Source organism: Benincasa hispida, chromosome 11 (assembly GCF_009727055.1).
Source record: "Benincasa hispida cultivar B227 chromosome 11, ASM972705v1, whole genome shotgun sequence".
NCBI classification, from domain to species: domain Eukaryota; kingdom Viridiplantae; phylum Streptophyta; class Magnoliopsida; order Cucurbitales; family Cucurbitaceae; genus Benincasa; species Benincasa hispida.
Genome location: NC_052359.1, coordinates 45489190 through 45510101, shown reverse-complemented (window position 1 = coordinate 45510101; position 20912 = coordinate 45489190). Strand labels below are relative to the sequence as shown.

General features: G+C 34.3%; 1 protein-coding gene across 1 annotated transcript; it reads left to right on the top strand.

The window, feature by feature from the left end:
- Nucleotides 1-11794: 11794 nt before the first annotated feature.
- LOC120090252 (PH, RCC1 and FYVE domains-containing protein 1-like) lies at nucleotides 11795-18744 on the top strand. The gene is made up of 10 exons (XM_039047811.1): nucleotides 11795-11941; nucleotides 12117-12361; nucleotides 12476-12562; nucleotides 13147-13236; nucleotides 13639-13725; nucleotides 13830-13931; nucleotides 14821-16896; nucleotides 17031-17177; nucleotides 17535-17980; nucleotides 18248-18744. Exons 2-10 carry the CDS (start codon nucleotides 12314-12316, stop codon nucleotides 18432-18434), a joined length of 3270 nt encoding a protein of 1089 aa, XP_038903739.1. The 5' UTR covers nucleotides 11795-11941; nucleotides 12117-12313; the 3' UTR covers nucleotides 18435-18744.
- The last annotated feature ends 2168 nt before the right edge of the window (nucleotides 18745-20912 follow it).

Genomic DNA, 20912 nt, shown 5'->3' with positions numbered 1-20912 from the left:
TAGGCAACCAGTAAGGGTTGACAAGAGAAAGTGTTTCCATTTCAACTAGGATGGACACTGGAAGCGACGTTATTTGGCTGAGAAGAAGAAGGCCAAACAAGATAAATACGATTTACTAGTTTTAGAAACTTGTTTAGTGGAAAATGATGATTTTGCCTAGATTATTGACTTTGGGGCCACTAACCATGTTTTGTTCTTCATTTCAGGGAATTAGTTCCTGGCGGTAGCTTGGTGTTGGTTAGATGACGATGTGAGTTGGAACCGGGCACGTCGTCTCAGCTGTGGCAGTGGGAGGTCTTCGGTTGACTTTACAAAATAGCTTTATCATTCTGAATGATGTTTATGTATTTCCCGAGTTAAAGAGGAACTTAATTTATGAAAAGTTGTTGCTTGAATGTAATTATTCAATACATTTTTTAGTTAATAAAGTATTTATTTCAAAAAATGGTGTTGATATATGTTCAGCTCAATTGGACAATAATTTGTATATGCTAAGATCGTTAGCAACAAATTTCCTCCATAATATAGAGATATTTAAAACTACCATAACTCAAAACAAACAACTTAAAATTTCTCCTAAAGAAAATACCCAACTTTGGTACTATGTTTAGGGTACATTAATCTTAATAGGATTGAGAGATTGGTGAAGAATGGACTTCTAAACAAGTTAAAAGAAAATTCTTTACCTGTGTGCGAGTCATGCCTTGATGGTAAAATGACTAAAAGGCCTTTTACTGGGAAAGGTTATAGGGTCAAAGAACCTCTAGAGTTAGTGCATTCAGATCTTTGTAGTCCGATGAATGTGCGAGCTAGAGAAGGCTATGAATATTTTATCACTTTTACTAATGATTATTCAAGGTGTGGGTACGTTTATTTAATGCAACATAAGTCTGAGTCATTTGAAAAATTCATGACTAAAGTTGAAAATGCATTAAGTAAAATGATTAAAACGCTTCGATCTGATCGAGGTAGAGAGTTTTTTTATTTCGAGTTCCAGAACTATATGATAAAACATGGAATAGTTTCACAACTCCCAACCCCAGGTACACTTTAGCAAAATGGTGTATCAGAGAGGAGATGTTGGACATGGTTCGGTTGATGATGAGTTACGCTTCCTTACCTGACTCGTTTTGGGGTTTTGCAATAGAGACTGTAGCTTATATCTTGAATTGTGTTCCCTCCAAGAGTGTTGTCAGAACACCTTTGGAGTTGTGGAATGGTTGTAAAGCTAGTTTACGTCATTTCTTCATCTGGGGTTGCCCAACACATGTGCTTGAGGCTAATTCTAAGAAACTGGAACCACGTTCGAGGTTATGCCTATTTGTATGCTACCCCAAAGGAACATGATGGGGTTATTTTTATGATCTTAAAAAAACAAAGTGTTTGTATCGATAAATGCTGCTTTTCTTGAGGAGGATCATATAAGGGAACACAGATCTAGAAGAAAAATCATGTTAAATGAGCTTTCCAAACAAACTACTGAATCTTCAACAAGAGTTGTTGAAGAGCTTGCTACCTCAACAAGAATTGTTGATGTAGGTTCATCTAATAGGTCAAATCCACCTCAAATGTTGAGGGAACCTCGACGTAGTGGGAGGGTTGCGAACCCACCTATTCGCTATATGGGTTTAACTGAAATCCTAGCTATGGTAGCCAATGGCGAGGTTGAGGATCTATTGTCTTACAAGAAGGCAATGAAGGATGTTGACAGAGATAAATGGGTCAACCCCATAGATCTTGAAATGGAGTCTATGTATTTCAATTCAGTTTAGGATCTTGTAGATCAACCTGATGGGGTTAAACCTATAGGTTGTAAATAGATCTACAAGAGGAAACGTGGTGCTGATGGGAAGGTGCAAACATTTAAGGCTAGACTGGTGGCAAAGGGTTATACCCAAGTAGAGGGAGTCGACTATGAGGAGACTTTCTCGCCTGTTTCCATGCTGAAGTCTATTCGCATCCTCCTATCCATTGTCTCATATTATGACTATGAGATATGACAAATGGATATTAAGACTGCTTTTCTAAATGAAAATCTTGAGGAGACCATTTATATGGTGCAGGCCGAGGGATTCATGATCCAAGGTCAAGAGCAAAAGGTTTGCAAGCTAAATTGGTCCATTTATGGATTGAAATAGGCATCTCGATCTTGGAACATAAGGTTTGATAATGCGATCAAATCTTATAGCTTTAACCAAAACGTTGATGAGCCTTGTGTCTACAAGAAAATCATCATCAATTCAGTAGTTTTCCTAGTGTTATATGTAGATGATATCCTACTCATTGGAAATGACGTAGGCTTACTGACTTCAATTAAGAATTGGCTAGCAATCCAATTCTAAATGAAAGATTTGGGAGAGGCTCAATTTGTTTTAGGGAGTCAGATCTTTCAAGATCGAAAGAATAAAATGGTATCACTGTCTTAGGCATCGTACATTGACAATATGTTGATCAAGTACTCAATGCAAAACTTCAAGAGGAGCCTTTTGCTTTTCAAGCACGAAGTACATTGTCTAAGGAATAGTATCCTAAGACACCTCAAGAGGTTGAGGAAATGAGATGGATCCCCTATACATATGTCATTGGCAGTTTGATGTATGCAATGTTATGTACTAGACCTAACATCTGTTACGCCATGGGGATAGTCAGTAGATATCAGTCTAATCCAGGATATGGTCACTAGATAACCATCAAGAACATTCTTAAGTATCTTCAGAGAACGAGGGACTACATGCTTGTGTATGGTTCTAAGGATTTGATCCTTATAGGATACACGGACTCTGATTTTTAGACTGATAGGGATTCTTGAAAATCCACGTCAGGATCAGTGTTTGCTCTTAAGGGCGGAGTTGTAGTTTGGCGAAGCACCAAGAAAGGGTGTATCGCAAACTCTACCATGGAGGCCGAGTATGTAACGGCTTATGAAGCTGCTAAGGAGGTCGTTTGGTTAAGGAAATTTCTTATTGATTTGGAAGTTTTTCAAGACATATCTACCCATCACCCTTTATTGTGATAATAGTGGTACTGTGGCGAATTCCCAGCCTCGAAGTCATAAGCGTGACAAGCACATTGAGCGAAAATACCATCTCATCTGAGAGATTGTGCATTGAGGGGACGTGATTGTCACGAAGATAGCTTCGGAGCACAACGTTACTGATCCGTTTATGAAGGCCCTCACGGCTACAATGTTTGAGGGTCACCTATAGAGCATGGGTCTATAGGACAGAATACGGTTGGACTAGGGCAAGTGGGAGATCTTGTATTGGGTGTCTGTGCCCTAGTTTATTGTTTTTTGTACTTGTAATTTGATTATCTTGTACACTCCACTAATTTTAGGAGAAGTGGGAGATTGTTTGGGTTGATGCCCTAAATCTCATAGGGTTTTGTAGTTTGTAAACATTTATATGTGTTGGATTGTATCATCACGCAGTGGAAGTGAAAAGGATCATTAAGTACTCTAATTCATTAATTTTGGTAGAAACGAAAGTATGCTATAGCAGAAATTAATGGATTTTAAGTCATACCTTTGTAGTCCTCTTGAAATCTCGATTTTCAGCTGCAAATCTCTCCAATCTTGTTGTAGACCACCACAAGATCTTTCTCACTATTCTCTTGGTGCTCTAGATTGAGTTGTGAGACTCAAAATAAGCTGGAATCAAAGGAACTTGGAGAATAACTCAACAACAACCCACTTGAAGAACTCCTTCAACCGATTTTTTCAGCACAAAATTTATTGGTTGCATTGCCTCAAATTCACTCTAATCTCTTCAATATATTGCAGACCATCATGCAAATGAGAATGGTTGCATGAGATATAGCTCATGCAAGGAGAGCTACTTGAAGATGATGATGAAAAAATCATTTTTCCATTTGTGTATTTTTCTAATTCCAAAATCTAAATTTGATTTTTAAATCATATTTGATTCAAAAATCAAAATTTATTAATTTTACAAATTAATTTCATAAATTAATTTTCTAATAAAATTAATAAATAATTATTTAAATAATTTAAATAATTCTAATTAATTTAATATCCAATATTAAATTAATTTTACACAAATCTATCTTCATATATTTAAATCATATTTAAATATTAATTCTCCAATTTCGTTTAATTTTAATTTGAACGTTTAAAATTAACTTATCATACTACTCTAGAGTTAATCCATTTCTGAGCTAATAGGGGGACCTCGTGGACCTACAGATCATAGGCTCCAACGATTCGAGATTAATCGACTAAACTCATTAGACCGAACTAACCCCCATTCGTTAACTAATGGGTCACTCCACTAAAGCCCATAGTTAAACTCCCTTCACTGTAGATATATTATGTCCACTCGATATAACCATGATTAGTAAGTTAACCCTTCACAGGTTGTTCGTAATAACGGCTGGGTCGAATCTCTATTTTACCCCCGAAATTACCTCTTGTTCCTTAAGTCCCACTGATCATCTAATGAACAATTTTTTTGTGATCCAATTAACAAATCGAGTCCTTCTCGGGCCAGTAAGAGGGTGGGGCCCCTTGTTCAAGACCTAGAATCAACACTTAAGGGAACAACCTTTCTACTATCCCTAACAATGGGTAGGAGTGAATTCCGTCTTGCACCCTATGTCCCTAACTATCTATCCAGTCTTACCCCTGAAATGGGAGGTTATTGAGCTGGCGCTGTTGAGCCAACTCTCACCTGTGCAAATCTAAGGATAATCCCGAATAAACAGGAGTTCATAGTTAGCTCAGGATTAAGGTCAAGTTACCTATCGCTTTGAAATAGTCAGTCTTAAACAGTAAACAACGTTATAAAGTAAGAATGACTAATTTCATGGACCGATCTTGTACAAACCCTTTTGCACAAGGACACCCCCATTCCTCATGTCCCAACATGAACGAATTATAATCACTTTTTTAATAGCACTTTACAACTATTTGTAACAACTACAGAGCAGACCGTATCCAATAATATTACCAGAATAAGGCATCCAATCTTATTCATATACTATAGATCATTTTGACTATTTACTTGAACCTGATCCACTTTTATGTCTCCACATAAAGTTCAAGTACTCATCTAATAGTCAAGGGTTTTTTAGGTTTATTGGATTTCTAACAAGCAAAATACCTATTCAATAACACCTTATTGAATTTTTCAGAATAAGTTCTATTGTTTACATACCACGAGTTTTAGGACATAAAACCCAACAGTATGAACAAATATTCTGTAATTTATAATATATGATATTTTATTCACTTTTGTCTATGAAATATATGATATTTTTGTTGCATTAACCACAAACAAATAAACTAAGATCCATGGTTATCCTTGTAACTTAAACATGTATGTAGAGACATACAAGTGGATCAAGTTTTAAGTGATGACCTAAATGGTTTGTAGTATATGGATAAGGTTGGATACCTTATTCTGGTGATACTACGAGTATGGTCCGCTTTGTAGGTATTACAAATGTTGTAAAATACTACAAATGATATGATCCTGACCATTCATGTATTAGAAATGCGAGTGGGGATATTCTATACAAAGGAGTTTGTATAAGACCGGACCATGAAATGCTTAGTCTCGTTATATAATGTCGTTCATAATTGAGACTTTCATTTCACTAGGATGACCATAGGTAACATGACCTTAATCCTGAGTGAGTTGTGAACTCCTGCCTATGAGGTCAGTCCTTTGATTTGCATGAGTGAGAGTGACCAGATCGCCGACTCAATAAGCCTACCATTTTGGGGATTCGTCTGATGAAGGAGTTGGAACTTAGCTACACAATATGGAATTCACTCCTTCCTTAAAGCAAGGGTAAGTAGATAAATTACTCTCTTAAGGGCTAATTTTGGGTCTTGAACAATGTGGTGCCACACCCTTTCTTGGCCCGAGAGGGATTTAGTCATAGTGAGATTATGATTTATTATTCATTAGATGGATCAATGGTACTTAAAGAGTTAGATGTAACTATAGGAGCAAAATGGTAATTTGGCCTAGTTGTACTTACGAGCGATTTATGAAGGGTCATCGTACTGTTGATTGGTTATATCCAATCGACACAGAAATATATATGTAGTGCGAAGAGTGCAGTTGTCGGTCTTTAGTAGAGTACCCGACAGTTAACGAATGATGGATAATGTGATTAAAAAGTTTAATCAGTTATTCACGTACCATCGGAGCTTCAAGCTACAAGTCCATAAGGTTCCCTTGGTAGCTCAATGCATTTAAGTTGAGAATCAGTTTTTGGGATTAATTTGAAATCTTGAAATTAATAAGAGGAAATTTGATTATATGTGATATAAGTAAATTAATTCAATTATATATGATATAATTGATATAATGTATTTGATACATTATTGTTTGATTGGAGGAACTAATATTTGAATATGATTCAAATATATTTTCTATTAATAAGATTCTTAGTTATTAAATTTAATATAAATATAATTTATATTAAATGCCATAAAATAAAGAAAAAGGTTTATATATTGTATATGATGAAATATTAAAACTATAGGTTATAAATATAATACGATAAGTTAGTTATCATATTGATTTATATTTATTAATTACTTGATAATTAAATTATTTTTCTCAATAACCACCCTTCGTGGGTAGTTATTTAGTTTATGGAAAATTTGGGATAAAATGAAATTTAATTTCAAACCTCAAACTACAGACGTGATTAGCAATCGAGTAAGAAACTTACTATACGATCACTTGAGAGACTAAACGATCAAGCAGATAGTCTATGCAATAGACTTTTTCGTTTATATGACAGTGTTGTTCGCATCTCGATTGTATTCCTCCTCTACACCAAACCTTCCCTCTAACCAAAATAAACCAGAGTCCACCACTCTTGGATTCTCACACCGAGAATACTAAGGTATGCTAGTGATAGTGTCCGGTGCTGCTTGTTATTGTTCAAGGGTGATCGTGTTGTTCGACGCATTCGTGAACGATCGAGAGATTATCTTGAAGAACGGTTCTTCAAAGGTATAATCTCTCATACTAAGAATAGTTCAATTAATTATTCACGAACCGTTGGAGCTTCAAGCTACAGGTCCATGAGGTCCCCTTGGTAGTTCAATAGAATTTAGTTGAGAATCAGTTTTTGGATTAATTTGAATGTTCAAATTAATAGAGGGATTTAATTATATATATAATTAAATCGTTTCAAGTATATATGATATAATTGTCATAATGTATTTGATACGTTGTAGCTTAATGGGAGGAAATAAATATTTGAATGAGATTCGAATATAGTTTCTATGAATGTGATTCATAGTTGTTAAATTTAATTTAAATATGATTTATATTAAATGCCATATAATAGAGAAAAGAAACTATAATTTATATTGTATGTGATACAATATTAAAACTATAGGTTATATGTTATATTTGATATAACATATAATTTAATATAAATATAATATAATAAGTTAGTTATCATATTTATTTATATTATATTATTATTATTTGAATAATAAGGAATAGAGTTACAATCCCCTCCCCATCTTTTCTCTCCACCCATTTTAGTGGGCTGGTTATTCTTTATGGAAAGAAGAATAAAAGAAAAATAGTTTTTTTTGTTCTTCTTTTACGTTGGTGTTAAACGATTGAGAAAAAGTTTACAGAAGGGTTATGTATCTTTGAGTGTTCTTGGTAAAAGCTCTCAATCTTCTTCTTCCTCCATCTTAAGCCTTTTCTCTCATAACCAAAATAGTTAAAGTCCACCACTTCTAGATTCTCACCCTGAGAATATCAAGGTAACATTATGGTCATGTCTGAGTTTTGGTTCGAGAAAATCTTGAAGAAGGTCTTTAAGTTGCTTGTGACTGTTCGAGGGAGAAATACGAAGAAAGGTTCTTCAAAGGCGAGGTTTCTTGAAACTTATTTTTGTTTAAAAGCATGTTGTAATTTAATTGTAAATACATATCTAGTTGTATGTTTATTGTAAACTTTATATTCGATAATTTTTGGAATTTGGTTGATCCGCTTCCGATCAAGGTTCTCCTCATACGAGATCCTTTAGTGATGAGGAATAATTCTTCTGTAGTGGGGAGTTATTTTATTATAATATTAATATTATATTCATAATATAATATTAATTTTATAATATGATTGATTAATTAACCATTAACCAAAGAACCATATAATATGCACTTTAATCATATTCAAATGCAACTCTTCCCATATAATCTATAGTTTTAATATGAATCTTATTCATATTAATTTTAACCTATAGTATTTATATGAATCACATTCATATGATTAATATTTGAATCTTATTCAAATATATCACTCACATATATTATATACTGTTAATTATAAATCATATTTATAATGAACTATATATTATAATATATCAATATGGATTACATCAATTTGAATCTCATTCAAATATTTATCTCTCTTATTGATTATAAATCATATTCATAATTAACTATAATGTATCAATGTATATTATATTAATTTCCTTATACATATAAATCACATTCATAATTAACTATGTATTATAATATATCAATATACATTATGCATTATACTTATCATATTAATATAAATTTTTCTTAAATAATTTGAACATTTCAAATTATACCAAAAACAATTATTCCTTGTTTTATCATTAGTGAGCTAGCAAGGGAACCTTATGGACCTATAAATTAGAAGCTCCAATGATACGAGATTAATTAATTAAACTCTTTAATTAATTAATCAACATTCATTATCTATCGGTCTCTCCACTAAAGACCAATAGCTACACTCTTTACATTGTAGATATATTTTCGTGTCCAAGGATATAACCAATCAACAATAAGTTGACATTTACGAATCACTCATTACTATAACTAGGTCAAATTATCGGTTTACCCCTGTAGTTACATCTAATTCCTTAACTACCATTAACCCCTCTAATGAATAATTATTTATAGTTCAACTATAATCTAGACCTCTCTCTGCCTAGTGAGAATGTGAGATGCCCCATTGTTCAATACTCGAAATCAACTCTTAAGGGAGCAATTCATTTACTTATCTTTAAGACAGAAATTAGTGAATTCTATCTTGTGTAGGAGTGTTCCCAGCTCCCCACCCAAACAAATCCCCAAAATGGTAGGCATATTGAATCGGTGAATCTAGCCATTCTTACTCATATAAATCAAAGGATTGTGCTCATAGGCGGAAGTTCGCAACTCACTCAGGATTAAGGTCTAGTTACCTATGGTCATCCTAGTGAAATGCAAGTATTTTCAAGTAACGACGCTATAGAAAAAGACTAATCATTTCCCATTCTGGTCTCATACGAACTTTTTATATAGGATATCCCTACTCACATATTTTCACATTAACGATTAGGATAGAAGCGTGGGTAACACTTTAACCATTATAAAAATTACAAAGTGAGACGCATCTGTAGTGTCATCAGGATAAGACACCCAACCTTATCCATATATCACATACCATATAGGTTATTACTTAAACATGAACTTGTATGTCAACCACATACATGTTTAAGTTATATTAAATAACTTTGGATCTTGTTTATTAGATTGAGTTATACAATATTAAATGACAAATAAAATAACTCCTTTATTCAATAAATGAATTTCATTTATACATTACAAACTAGGAGATTTAGGGTGCAATTCCTAATATAGGATACCCCTAATCAACACTCACATATCTCCACAACGATCAGAATCAGATCATATGTAACACTTCACAAATATTATAACAATTATAAAGTGGGTCGTGTCCATAGTGTCACCAGGATAAGGTACCCAACATTATCCATATTCTACAAACCATTTAGGTTATTGCTTAAACAAGATCCACTTATATGTCAATCACATAAATGTTTAATTTACATTAAATAACCTTGGATCTTAGTATATTGGATTAGGTTAATGCAAACTAAATTTCAAATAAAGTAACTACAAACCCACAAGATTTAGGGCATCAACCCCAACAGTTATCTGTTTACATGTGGAGGAATTGCTATATTATGACGATCAGTGAAACAACTACTTCATCAAATTATGTTGAAATTCTTGCAATTCATAAGGCAAGTCGAGAATGTGTATGACGAAGATCAAAAGCTCAACATATTCGTGGAGCATATGGTTTGTCTTCTAGTAAAAATATTTCAACGATATTATAGAAAGACAACACAACATGCATCGCTTAAATCAAAGGAGGATATATTAAAAGGAATAGAACAAAACACATTTCACCAAAGTTTTTCTACACTCATGATCTTGAAGAAAATGCCGACATTATAGTACAACAAATTTTTCGAAAAATAATCTGGCAAACTTATTTACAAAATCATTATCAATCGTAACATTTAAAATATTGGTGCATAACATTGAAATGCAACAACTCAGAGATAAGTGATGTTTCATGAGGGTGAGCAAATATATTGTATTATTTTAGGAGTATTAGATTATAAGAAATATGTACTTTTTTCCTTCACTAAGATTTTTTCATTGGTTTTTTCTTAGTAAGGTTTTAACGAGACATATTTCATATATAATGGGTATCTAAGGGAAATATTATAAATACTATAATATGGATATGGATGTTAAATAGATGCCTAGGCTTAGTGTCATAAACGACCATTTGTCACTTTCCCATCACCCTATGTGTCATTTTACATGTTGTCTATGTGTCTTCTAATTAGACATCCTTAATGTCCATGTAATTCCACTTTCTACTTGCTAAATTGTTTATAAATAGTGACCTTTGGTGGATTTTAAGATGACACACATTGGTGAAAAATTAATGTGCATTTTGTGATAAATCAAAGAGAGTTTCTATATTTTCCTATTTTCCATATATTTCCTATTTTGCAATTATATTATTATCATATTTACTTATTTTATTATATTTTATTTATTTATTATAATTATCATGATTTCTTTGTTATCGTGTTTTCGTAATGCCTCATTTTGCTCTTCGATTTCACAACATAATATATTTTTTCAAAATTTTTTTTTTTTTTTAACGAAGATTGTCGCTTTTTAACATACTAATTCGTAACACGTGTGATTACATAAAATTTATACTTTATCTTAGCATATGAGAAAAGTTGGTTTTAAAAATTTTTAATTAATATATCAAATTGGTTTTCACATTGTTTAACTCGAATAGTTGTAACTATTAGAAGAGAAAAGATAAAATATGAATTTAACAAGTTTTAAAAGGCAAAAGTTGTGATTGTTTGTTCATACATACCTCTACTGTTAGATATTGGCATTTCATATCTAGGATCTAAATCATAACCATACATGAGATATACAACTTCAACATGAGCAGTTGTAATGTGATAAATGACAAGTATTCAAACATATCTCGTTAGATTGTGATTTTTCATATATAGACTCTATCACACCCAGACAAGAAAAGATATATCACTTAGACTCAAATAGTTGTAACAGAAAAATAACGTGACTATCTGTTTAAACGTGTCTCCACCTTTAGATTATGTTTCATATTTATGGTCTAGATTGCCCCCACATAAAAGAATACATCAACGTATGTATAATCACCTCAATCCGAATAGTTGTAATGGAGGAGAAAATAAGAATTATGAAAAGTTGTAAGGGCAAAAATACGTATACATATATATGTATGACATGAATTACATGGAACCAATATAATGTTTTCTTTGTTGGGTACTACAAAAATTTTGAAGTTGATGAATTAACGGCCAGAAAATACAATAGTTATAATCCAACGATTGTTAGTTATGTTGTTGTTTAATGGCTTCCATGACAACGCCACGACTTGAGAAACCACTTTTTCTTTTCTTTCCAAAGCGAAAAAATAGTGAAACGATTAATCCACATGCATTCTATTGCATTGCAAATTCTTCTTCCTTTGTTCTCCGATTTCTTTTCTCAATTCCATTTTCTGGTTTCCATTTCGCATGATTACAGGTAATAATAATATTACGTTTTTCCCCCGATTTTTCTCGTTTCCTTTTCCGGATTTCTTCTTTTGCATTTGCCGCCATTGATGGATTTGATCCGCCAGTTTTTGTTAAATTCTTATTTGATTGCATTTCTTGAGGTTTTCTGATGATCTATGAATGTTGATTTTCATTTGAATTAGTGATCGTGTTGTGGTTGTGGAAAATAGAGCTTTAAATCGCATTTTGATGAGAGGTCACAAGCGAAGGAAGCAGCACATGCATCTATGAAGAAGACTGGGGTACGCAGGTCGCCACCGCACTCCCTGATGCAATTGTCGCTTGTCGACATTGTTGTGCTTCTTCTTCATGCGGTTTCCCCACGATTTTCTCAGATGGAATGGCAGATCCTGCTAGTTATGGGAATCACGAGCGTGACTTTGAGCAAGTCAGTTTTTCTCTCATCAATTTCTCCCTTTCTTTATCTCTAGCCATGCTCTGTTTTTGTTCTTTCGTTTCTCCTAACAGCCATTTCCTTTGTTTGTTTTGTCATCTTCTCAAGGCACTTATCGCTTTGAAAAAAGGAACTCAGCTGATTAAGTATAGCCGAAAAGGAAAGCCCAAGCTCTGCCCATTCAGAATCTCTACCGTGAGTCATAATTTCCTTTGTTCAGACACAACATATTTATTGCTTAATTCCTTAGTAACGAGTTTGTTATTTTCTGGTGTTAATTACATGTATAATGCAATGTCTTGATATAATTTGTAATTCACTCGGTTCTATTATAAATGATGAACAACTAGATTTAATATAATTTTCAAAATCATGAACATATTTGTGGTTAGGCATTACACAAACTAGCTTCTCACTTTTTGGATTTCTTTTACTGGAACAATTTTTAGTTTTCAGAAATTACACCATAAGGTTGGTGTGTTCAGTACAAATTGTGAATAACTTTCCATGTACATTCCACAAATTTGTCTTCATTTCTCCAAAGATTTTCATTTGGTAACTTCATCAATAGTTGAAGATATGTATTTCAGATTTTGGGTCATAGCAGGCTCGACGTATCTGTGGCTACATATGACAGAGTTGATGGAGCATCGACAAAAATAACTAAACTAATACATTGCTGATCATTTTGTCGGTTTGATGGTCTTTTCCACAGGGATTATGATGTCATAGATTATGTACGACTTCAAAATTTTAATTTTACTACAACTAATTTTCAGGACGAAACCACGCTGATCTGGTATTCGCATGGAGAAGAAAGAACCTTGAAACTATCTAGTATCTCACGAATTATCCCAGGACAAAGAACTGTGAGTTAAAACTGCACCAAAAAAGCTAAGTAATAGAATATGTATTATAATGTAGGATCTTCTTGAGGCAAGGCTATATTCTTCTCTTGGAATATATATTGTATTTAAGTTATGTTTTATTTGGAATTTCATTTTTGTTAGAACCTTTTTCAGTTCTAGGCTTACAGAATTTTAGAATTGCGTTTAGTTTTATTATTATTAAATAAGGTTTTTTACTATATTTAGTTTTTTATTGTTTTCTCGTACCATTATTTAAGTTGTAACCTTAAATGGCTTCATCAACTTCTCCTCTTGTTCTATTATCTTTTGTCCATATTACTACAATTTACGTTTTAAACTTGAAAGTAATAATGATATTTCTTCTACATTTTTCCTCCTCTTTTCTTTTTTTTTCCTTTACAGGCCGTATTCAGAAGGTATTTGAGGCCTGAAAAAGATTACTTATCATTTTCATTGTTGTATAGAAACGGGGAACGGTCACTCGATTTGGTTAGTGAAACTCAAGGAAATATTCAAATTCCATCTTCCTATCTGTAGTATCACTGTTTGGAGAGTAATTTCAATGATTTTTATCTTCTGTATTCCGTTTATAGATCTGCAAGGACAAAGGTGAAGCTGAAGTTTGGTTTGTTGGCCTTAAGAATTTGATTTCTTCAAGACCACAACATGGACGTTCTAGGAGTGATTTTTCAGATGTGAGTTTTTTCATTGCATTCCCTCCTATAATGAGCATGGTCTTGTTGTTTTGTTTTTGTTTGTTTGTTTGGTTTTTTTTTTTTTTTTTTTCTTTTCTGCTTTTTACCTTGGCAGCTAGATTTATTGTTTTTTTTTTTCATTATTCTTGCGTCAATGTTGAATTCACGTGAAAGACAGCATTAAGGAGCTGTGAAATTATTTAGGTTCATATAATAGCACAATGATTTCGCAGAGATAATCTTCATGCAGAAAGTTATGTGATACTTGCGGTATAGATGTATCTCAATGCACCATACCATGGATGATCCTCTAATGCGCTCAAGGATGAGTTCAATATTTTCCCATACTTTATCTGTATGTTTGGAGAGTTGAAAAGGGGTCTCTTTCCCATTCCATTTCTAGCCCATAAATTATGAATAAAAACTCATGAGCCATAGAATAGAAGTGTCTATTGAAACAAATCTACAATGTATTCTATTCCTTAGTATTATAATTGAAAATAGTGTCATAATTTTAGATTTAATTCGTAATTTGTAACTCATCGTTCTCAAAATCAAACTACTTTAAAACTATATACAGCCCTTACATTTCTGATCGTATATGAGTTGATCTTTAATTAATTAATTATTTATTTATTTATTTATTTATTATGATTATTATTATTATTATTATTCCAGTTATGGAGTAAGTATATGCTTAACCCAAGTTGTTGAATTTGATTTAGAATCCACCAAATTGGCCATGTATTTTTTTGCAATCTTGATTCCTTATTATATAACCATAGATCACCTAGGTTGGGCAGTTACACTTTTTAGCTATCATGTACCTAATTTTCTAAGCGACCCTATCAAAAAAAATTATAATTTACTATTGATAATTATTTTCAAGGTACAAGATGCTAGCGACTTCTTTCAAAGTAGTCGACCTTTTGGTGCAACTTTAGAATTTAGTAACAGCATAGCTCGTGGAAGGGATTCTATTGATTTAAATTCTCGCGAATCTTCTTTGCATCTGGCAAGTTCAGATGTTGGTTCGGAACGTGCAAATATGCAACTAAGAACAAGTGGTGGAGATGGTTTTCGCAGCAGTGTATCAAGCACTCCTAGTTGTTCAAGTGGAGGATCTGGACCAGATGATATAGAATCATTAGGTGATGTTTACGTATGGGGAGAGATTTGGTCTGATTTAGTTTTACCAGATGGAACTTCAAGTCCAATACCAGTTAAAAATGATGTGCTCACTCCAAAGCCATTGGAGACGAATGTTGTTCTTGACGTTCATCAGATTGCTTGTGGTGTCCGACATGTTGCTCTTGTAACGAGGCAAGGTGAGGTTTTCACTTGGGGTGAAGAATGTGGGGGACGGCTCGGTCATGGGATTGATAGAGACTTTAGTCGACCCCATCTTGTTGAGTTTCTAGCAGTTAGTAATGTAGACTTTGTAGCTTGTGGTGAGTATCATACATGTGCGGTAACCTCTTCGAATGATTTATTCACTTGGGGTGATGGTATCTTTAATTCTGGAATTCTTGGTCATGGTACTGATGTTAGTCACTGGATACCCAAGAGAGTTGTCGGTCCATTGGAAGGGCTTCAAGTTTTATCTGTTGCATGTGGCACGTGGCATTCAGCATTGGCAACTTCCAATGGAAAACTATACACATTTGGTGATGGAACATATGGTGTATTAGGCCATGGCGATAGGGAGAGCGTGGTATATCCAAGAGAGGTGCAACTATTGAGTGGACTTAGGACCATAAAAGTTGCTTGTGGAGTTTGGCATACTGCTGCTATTGTTGAGGTTATGAGTCAGACTGGTTCAAATATGTCATCTAGGAAGTTGTTCACATGGGGTGATGGTGATAAATATCGTTTGGGTCATGGAAACAAGGAAACTTATCTTCTTCCTACTTGTGTTTCTTCGCTCATAGACTACAATTTCCACCAGTTGGCTTGTGGACACAACATGACTGTGGCTCTTACCACATCAGGTCACGTGTTTACCATGGGTGGTACTGCATATGGTCAGCTAGGCAATCCAAGTTCAGATGGAGTTATTCCTTGCTTAGTGCAGGATAGATTAGTTGGTGAATTTGTTGAAGAAATTTCTTGTGGTGCATATCACACAGTTGTTCTAACATCAAGAAATGAAGTATTCTCTTGGGGCAGGGGTTCCAATGGAAGATTAGGACATGGAGATGTAGAGGACAGGAAGGCCCCTACACTCATAGAAGCTTTGAAGGACAGGCATGTTAAAAGTATATCTTGTGGGTCAAATTTTACTGCAAGTATATGTATTCATAAGTGGGTTAGTGGAGCAGATCAGTCAGTTTGCACGGGTTGCCGTCAGGCATTTGGTTTCACAAGGAAGAGGCACAATTGTTATAACTGTGGGCTGGTGCATTGTCATTCATGCAGCTCCAAGAAAGCTTTGAAAGCAGCACTGGCACCTACCCCAGGCAAACCACATCGTGTATGTGATTCTTGTTATGCAAAACTTAAAGCTGCTGAGGCTGGCAACAATTATGCTGTGAATAGAAAATTGACGGCCAATCGTCGTTCAACAGATTACAAGGAAAGATTTGATAGAGGGGACGTGAGACCCTCTCGCATTCTATTGTCCCCCACCACAGAACCTGTTAAATATCATGAGATTAAATCAGTAAGACCAGGGAGTAGACCAACTTCTCCTTCTATGGTCAGAGCTTCTCAGGTGCCATCTCTTCAACAACTGAAAGACATTGCATTTCCAAGTTCGTTGAGTGCTATTCAAAATGCTTTGAGGCCTGCAATTGCGACTCCGCCATCACCACCACCAATGGCCAATTCAAGACCTGCATCACCATATTCAAGGAGGCCAAGCCCTCCACGTTCAACTACTCCGGTATTTTCAAAGAGTGTTATTGACTCTCTTAAGAAATCAAATGAGACGTTGATTCAAGACAAATCAAAACTTCAAAGAGAGGTATTAACTTGTTTCCTTGTAAATCCATATTTTTGCTTGGTCACTGCAATATTCTTATGTTTTTTTTTAAAGAAACCTACACCCGAAGAAACTTGATTTCATTCATATAAATTACATCCTCCCTTGTTTATCAGGTTAAGAGTTTGAAGCAGAAATGTGATATTCAAGGTGCAGAAATTCAAACTTTGCAAAAGAATGCAACTGAAGCAGCTTCATTAGTTGAAAAAGAATCCTCCAAGTGCAAAATAGCAAAGAAATTAGTTACAACAATAACAGAGCAGGTAATCCAAGTATATTTGCATTTGAGTTGCTTCATTTTGTTCAATAGCTTGTTTAAATAAGTGGAACGAGTGGTTTTGATCTCATTGGTAGCCTCACCAAGTTTATTTGAAGGTTTGTGAAAAGTTGTCATTGTATTAGATAAATTAACAATCTTCTTAGCTCTTAATATATCAAATTATTAATTTTGTATCCTTCAGTTGGAAAAAGTCAAAATATGTTGTTTGCCCCGCAAGAGAATGAATCAGTTATCTTAAGTTTTTTCATGGCACAACCACATGAGATGTATTGCTAACCAATGATTCAAATATTAGTGATGCATGATGATTAATGTAAATTTCTTCCACTTTGTTTTTCAGTTGAAGGAAATGAAAGACAAACTGCCACCTGAGATATCGGATGGTGAAAATTTTAAATCCATGTATGCCCAAGCTGAAGCTTTCTTAAATATGGTTGAGACATCAAAAACTTCATCTTTGCCTACGGGTTATGAAAAAGCTAACAATCTAACTGCACTCAATAATGGATCTACTCCCTCATTTGATGATTCTTCAAAGAGGATAGAAGACAATTTAGATGCTTCAGGAAGGAAGGACTTAATGCAGGAGAATGTAAATAGTCTCCTCGAAAGTAAGAAAACTTCTGCAATTTCTCAGAGTTCCGAAAATGGCTCAAGATCTCCACTATCTTCAACAACACCAACTGAAGGCGAAAAGCAAGTTATTGAGCAGTTTGAACCTGGTGTTTATGCAACTTTGGTTGTGCTTTCAAATGGTACCAAGATTTTCAAACGCGTTAGATTCAGGTATGTAACTCTAAAAACAATTGCATTTGAAATATATCCCTCTCAGGTGCCTCTAGAACACGCTACAATATCTCATCTGTGAGCAACACATCGTTTAAATCTATATAGGTTTGGATATGTGAAAACCATTCTGCAATACATGTCATCTAATTATGTCTTGGTCATCATATTGGAAAAATGTGGGACATGAACTTGCACATTACTTTAATGCCATTTATTATCCTTGCTTGTTTCTGCTTCTTGGTTGAAAATGAGAATCCATTGCAGCAAGAGAAGGTTTGATGAGCAGCAAGCAGAAGATTGGTGGAGTAAAAACAAAGACAGACTTCTTAAAAGATACAACCCATCATCAAGCACAAGCAGCTCTACGCCAACGGGTTCGCCTAAAACTCCAGCTGTATCGACTACAGAGGAAAGCAATGAAGTTCCATTGGCTCCAAAATTGGATGTATAGTAATCCAAAGGATTGCTTTAGAATAGCAGCATCAGGTTTGTAATAGATCTTGATGAATCCGTAGATTTTATTAGCGACAGAAGCAAAGAAATTGAGAAGATTCAAGTCCAGAATAAGGCAAGGTAAACGTCACTTCCAAGTGCATTTTGAGCGCACAAAAGAAAACCACAGAGTGAACCGTTTCTCCATTCATTTACTCTTTATTCATTCATTTGATTTTCAGCATCTCCTTTTTGGATGCAACAACCACTTTCTTACAGTTTCTGATGATGTTATTAGAATAGAAAAAAAAAAAAAAAAAAAAAAAAAAGGCTCTAATTTTAGTTTGTACTGATTCCTTGTGAAGCTCCATTTCGTATATCCTTAAAAAATTTTCAATGGGGTCATTATGGCCTTTCCCTTTTAATTTGATGAACTGCCATTTTTAAGCCCATTATTATAGCTTTAACTTCACTGTTCTGGAATGGATTGGAACTTCTTGGATTGCAATCCACAAACTGTAATTCAGAATGAAGTTTGAATTAAAGTTGATATATTTTATCCACACCAATATTATACTTGAAATTTAATTTAGAACAGATGTAATTGATATATTAATATTCCACTTCAAATGGATTTAGAATGAGTGGATATACTATTGATACACCAATAATAGATCTGAAATGGATTTTTACGATTTTTACGAATGTGATAAACATAAGAAAAATGCTATATTAATACAAACACAATCTAACCTATTGCTTAACAAATAACTAGAGCATACACATGAGCAATCTACACTATTAATGAGTGTAGCTAAGAAACTCATATGCATTTAGTTCAAAATCTCACAAAACCCATAAGTTAAAGCCCAGAAAACCTCTAAACTGGTATTTTGGGTCTAGTCGAGCATCAAATTTTGATCTCCAACACCAAAATCATCAATTACAAGCCAAAATCAAGTAAAACTCAACAACTTTGGCCAAAACCGAAATTAAAAGTCCCTAAAACCTCCCTACCACCCCCACACCCCCCAATTGTCCCGACACAATAGGATATTTGACCAACAAAATTAGGAAGCAAAACCTGCAACCAATTAGCTAGAATCTTCGTAATGCAATTATACAGAATATTACAACACAAAGTAGGCCGAAACTCCCCAAGTCTCTCCGTATTAGCCATGTTCGGGACCAACTTAATAGAGGTAGCATTCACCCCTGATGAAAGAAAAGTTAGCCCCCACGGCCCCACCACACCTCATTCGACCTAGGAGTCTTACTATTGGGATTTTTGTACGGATGACCTTTTTTCAATTGCGCATTTGATTTTTAACCCACCCCCTGCAAAAATATGTTTTATAACCTTCTGTTGACGTATATGGCCTTTTCCGCATTGAAGATGACCTCGCGTTCAGGCTGATATACCTAGCTCGACGTTGGATCGTTCCTAGCCCAATGACACTTCCAATTGCAAACTTCATATTTTAGCAGATGTTGCCATCAACTGTCACTCGCGATAGGGATGATTACGCGAGCCCGACTCATTTAGTGAAGCCTTAGCTTGATTCTCTAATGCAGTCGATGTTTAAATTTATTCATTGTTGAAGTTTAAAGCTTCTTCCAATTGCGATAGGGATACTCCACTTAGTCCGATGACACCTGTAAGGCCCTAAATCGAATTCAAAAAGATATCGCGACATGGGATTTTGAGCCCTATATAATAAGATACATTCAAATAATGATTGGTAACCCTTCACCTTCTAGTCGTGATAGGACCCAATCCAACCCGATCAAATCTACAATCTCTACCCCAATTCTAAGCAAAAGCATGATTTTAAGAAATTTGGAGAAAGCCAATTCAACCTTTTTCGTGGATTTCGATCATTGTAGAGGCAAACATTTGTAAGAAGCTCTTCTTCTACCCGCATCTTCCTGTTGTGTTAACCATCTCACGCATCCAAACAAATAAGTTGCGTTCTTCTCCCATTCTCGAAAAAATCACCTTTAAATTGAGATGCACATCCATCTATTTATAGAAGTAGGGCCCATGTAGATAATCAATCCCATTCAATAATCTATTAGTTGCTCATGTACGATCTATGTTTTTTGATGAAATGTAGGTAATACATGGCATCAATTTTGAAATATAGTCTAGAAGTAGATGATTTACCTGCACAAATTATAAATCTGTCTCACGTTAGGCAAGAGAATTAGGTTTTGAAGAAGAAGATTTTTGTAACACGGTTGGACATGTTTAGGCGAACTATATTTGGTCATTTCATAGATCTAGATGTGGTGTTCAATAGTCCGTTTGTGCATTACATTCTTAGAAGAGAGGTTTTTGATGATTGACCGGATGTTATGAGTTTTCTTATAAATGGCAAGGTTGTCACATTTTGTAAGGAAAACTTCCTACTAATTACTAGACTGTGGCCATCCCAGAATGTTGTTAAATACATTCCATTGAATCGAAGCACCAGTGTTCTATGAGACAAATACT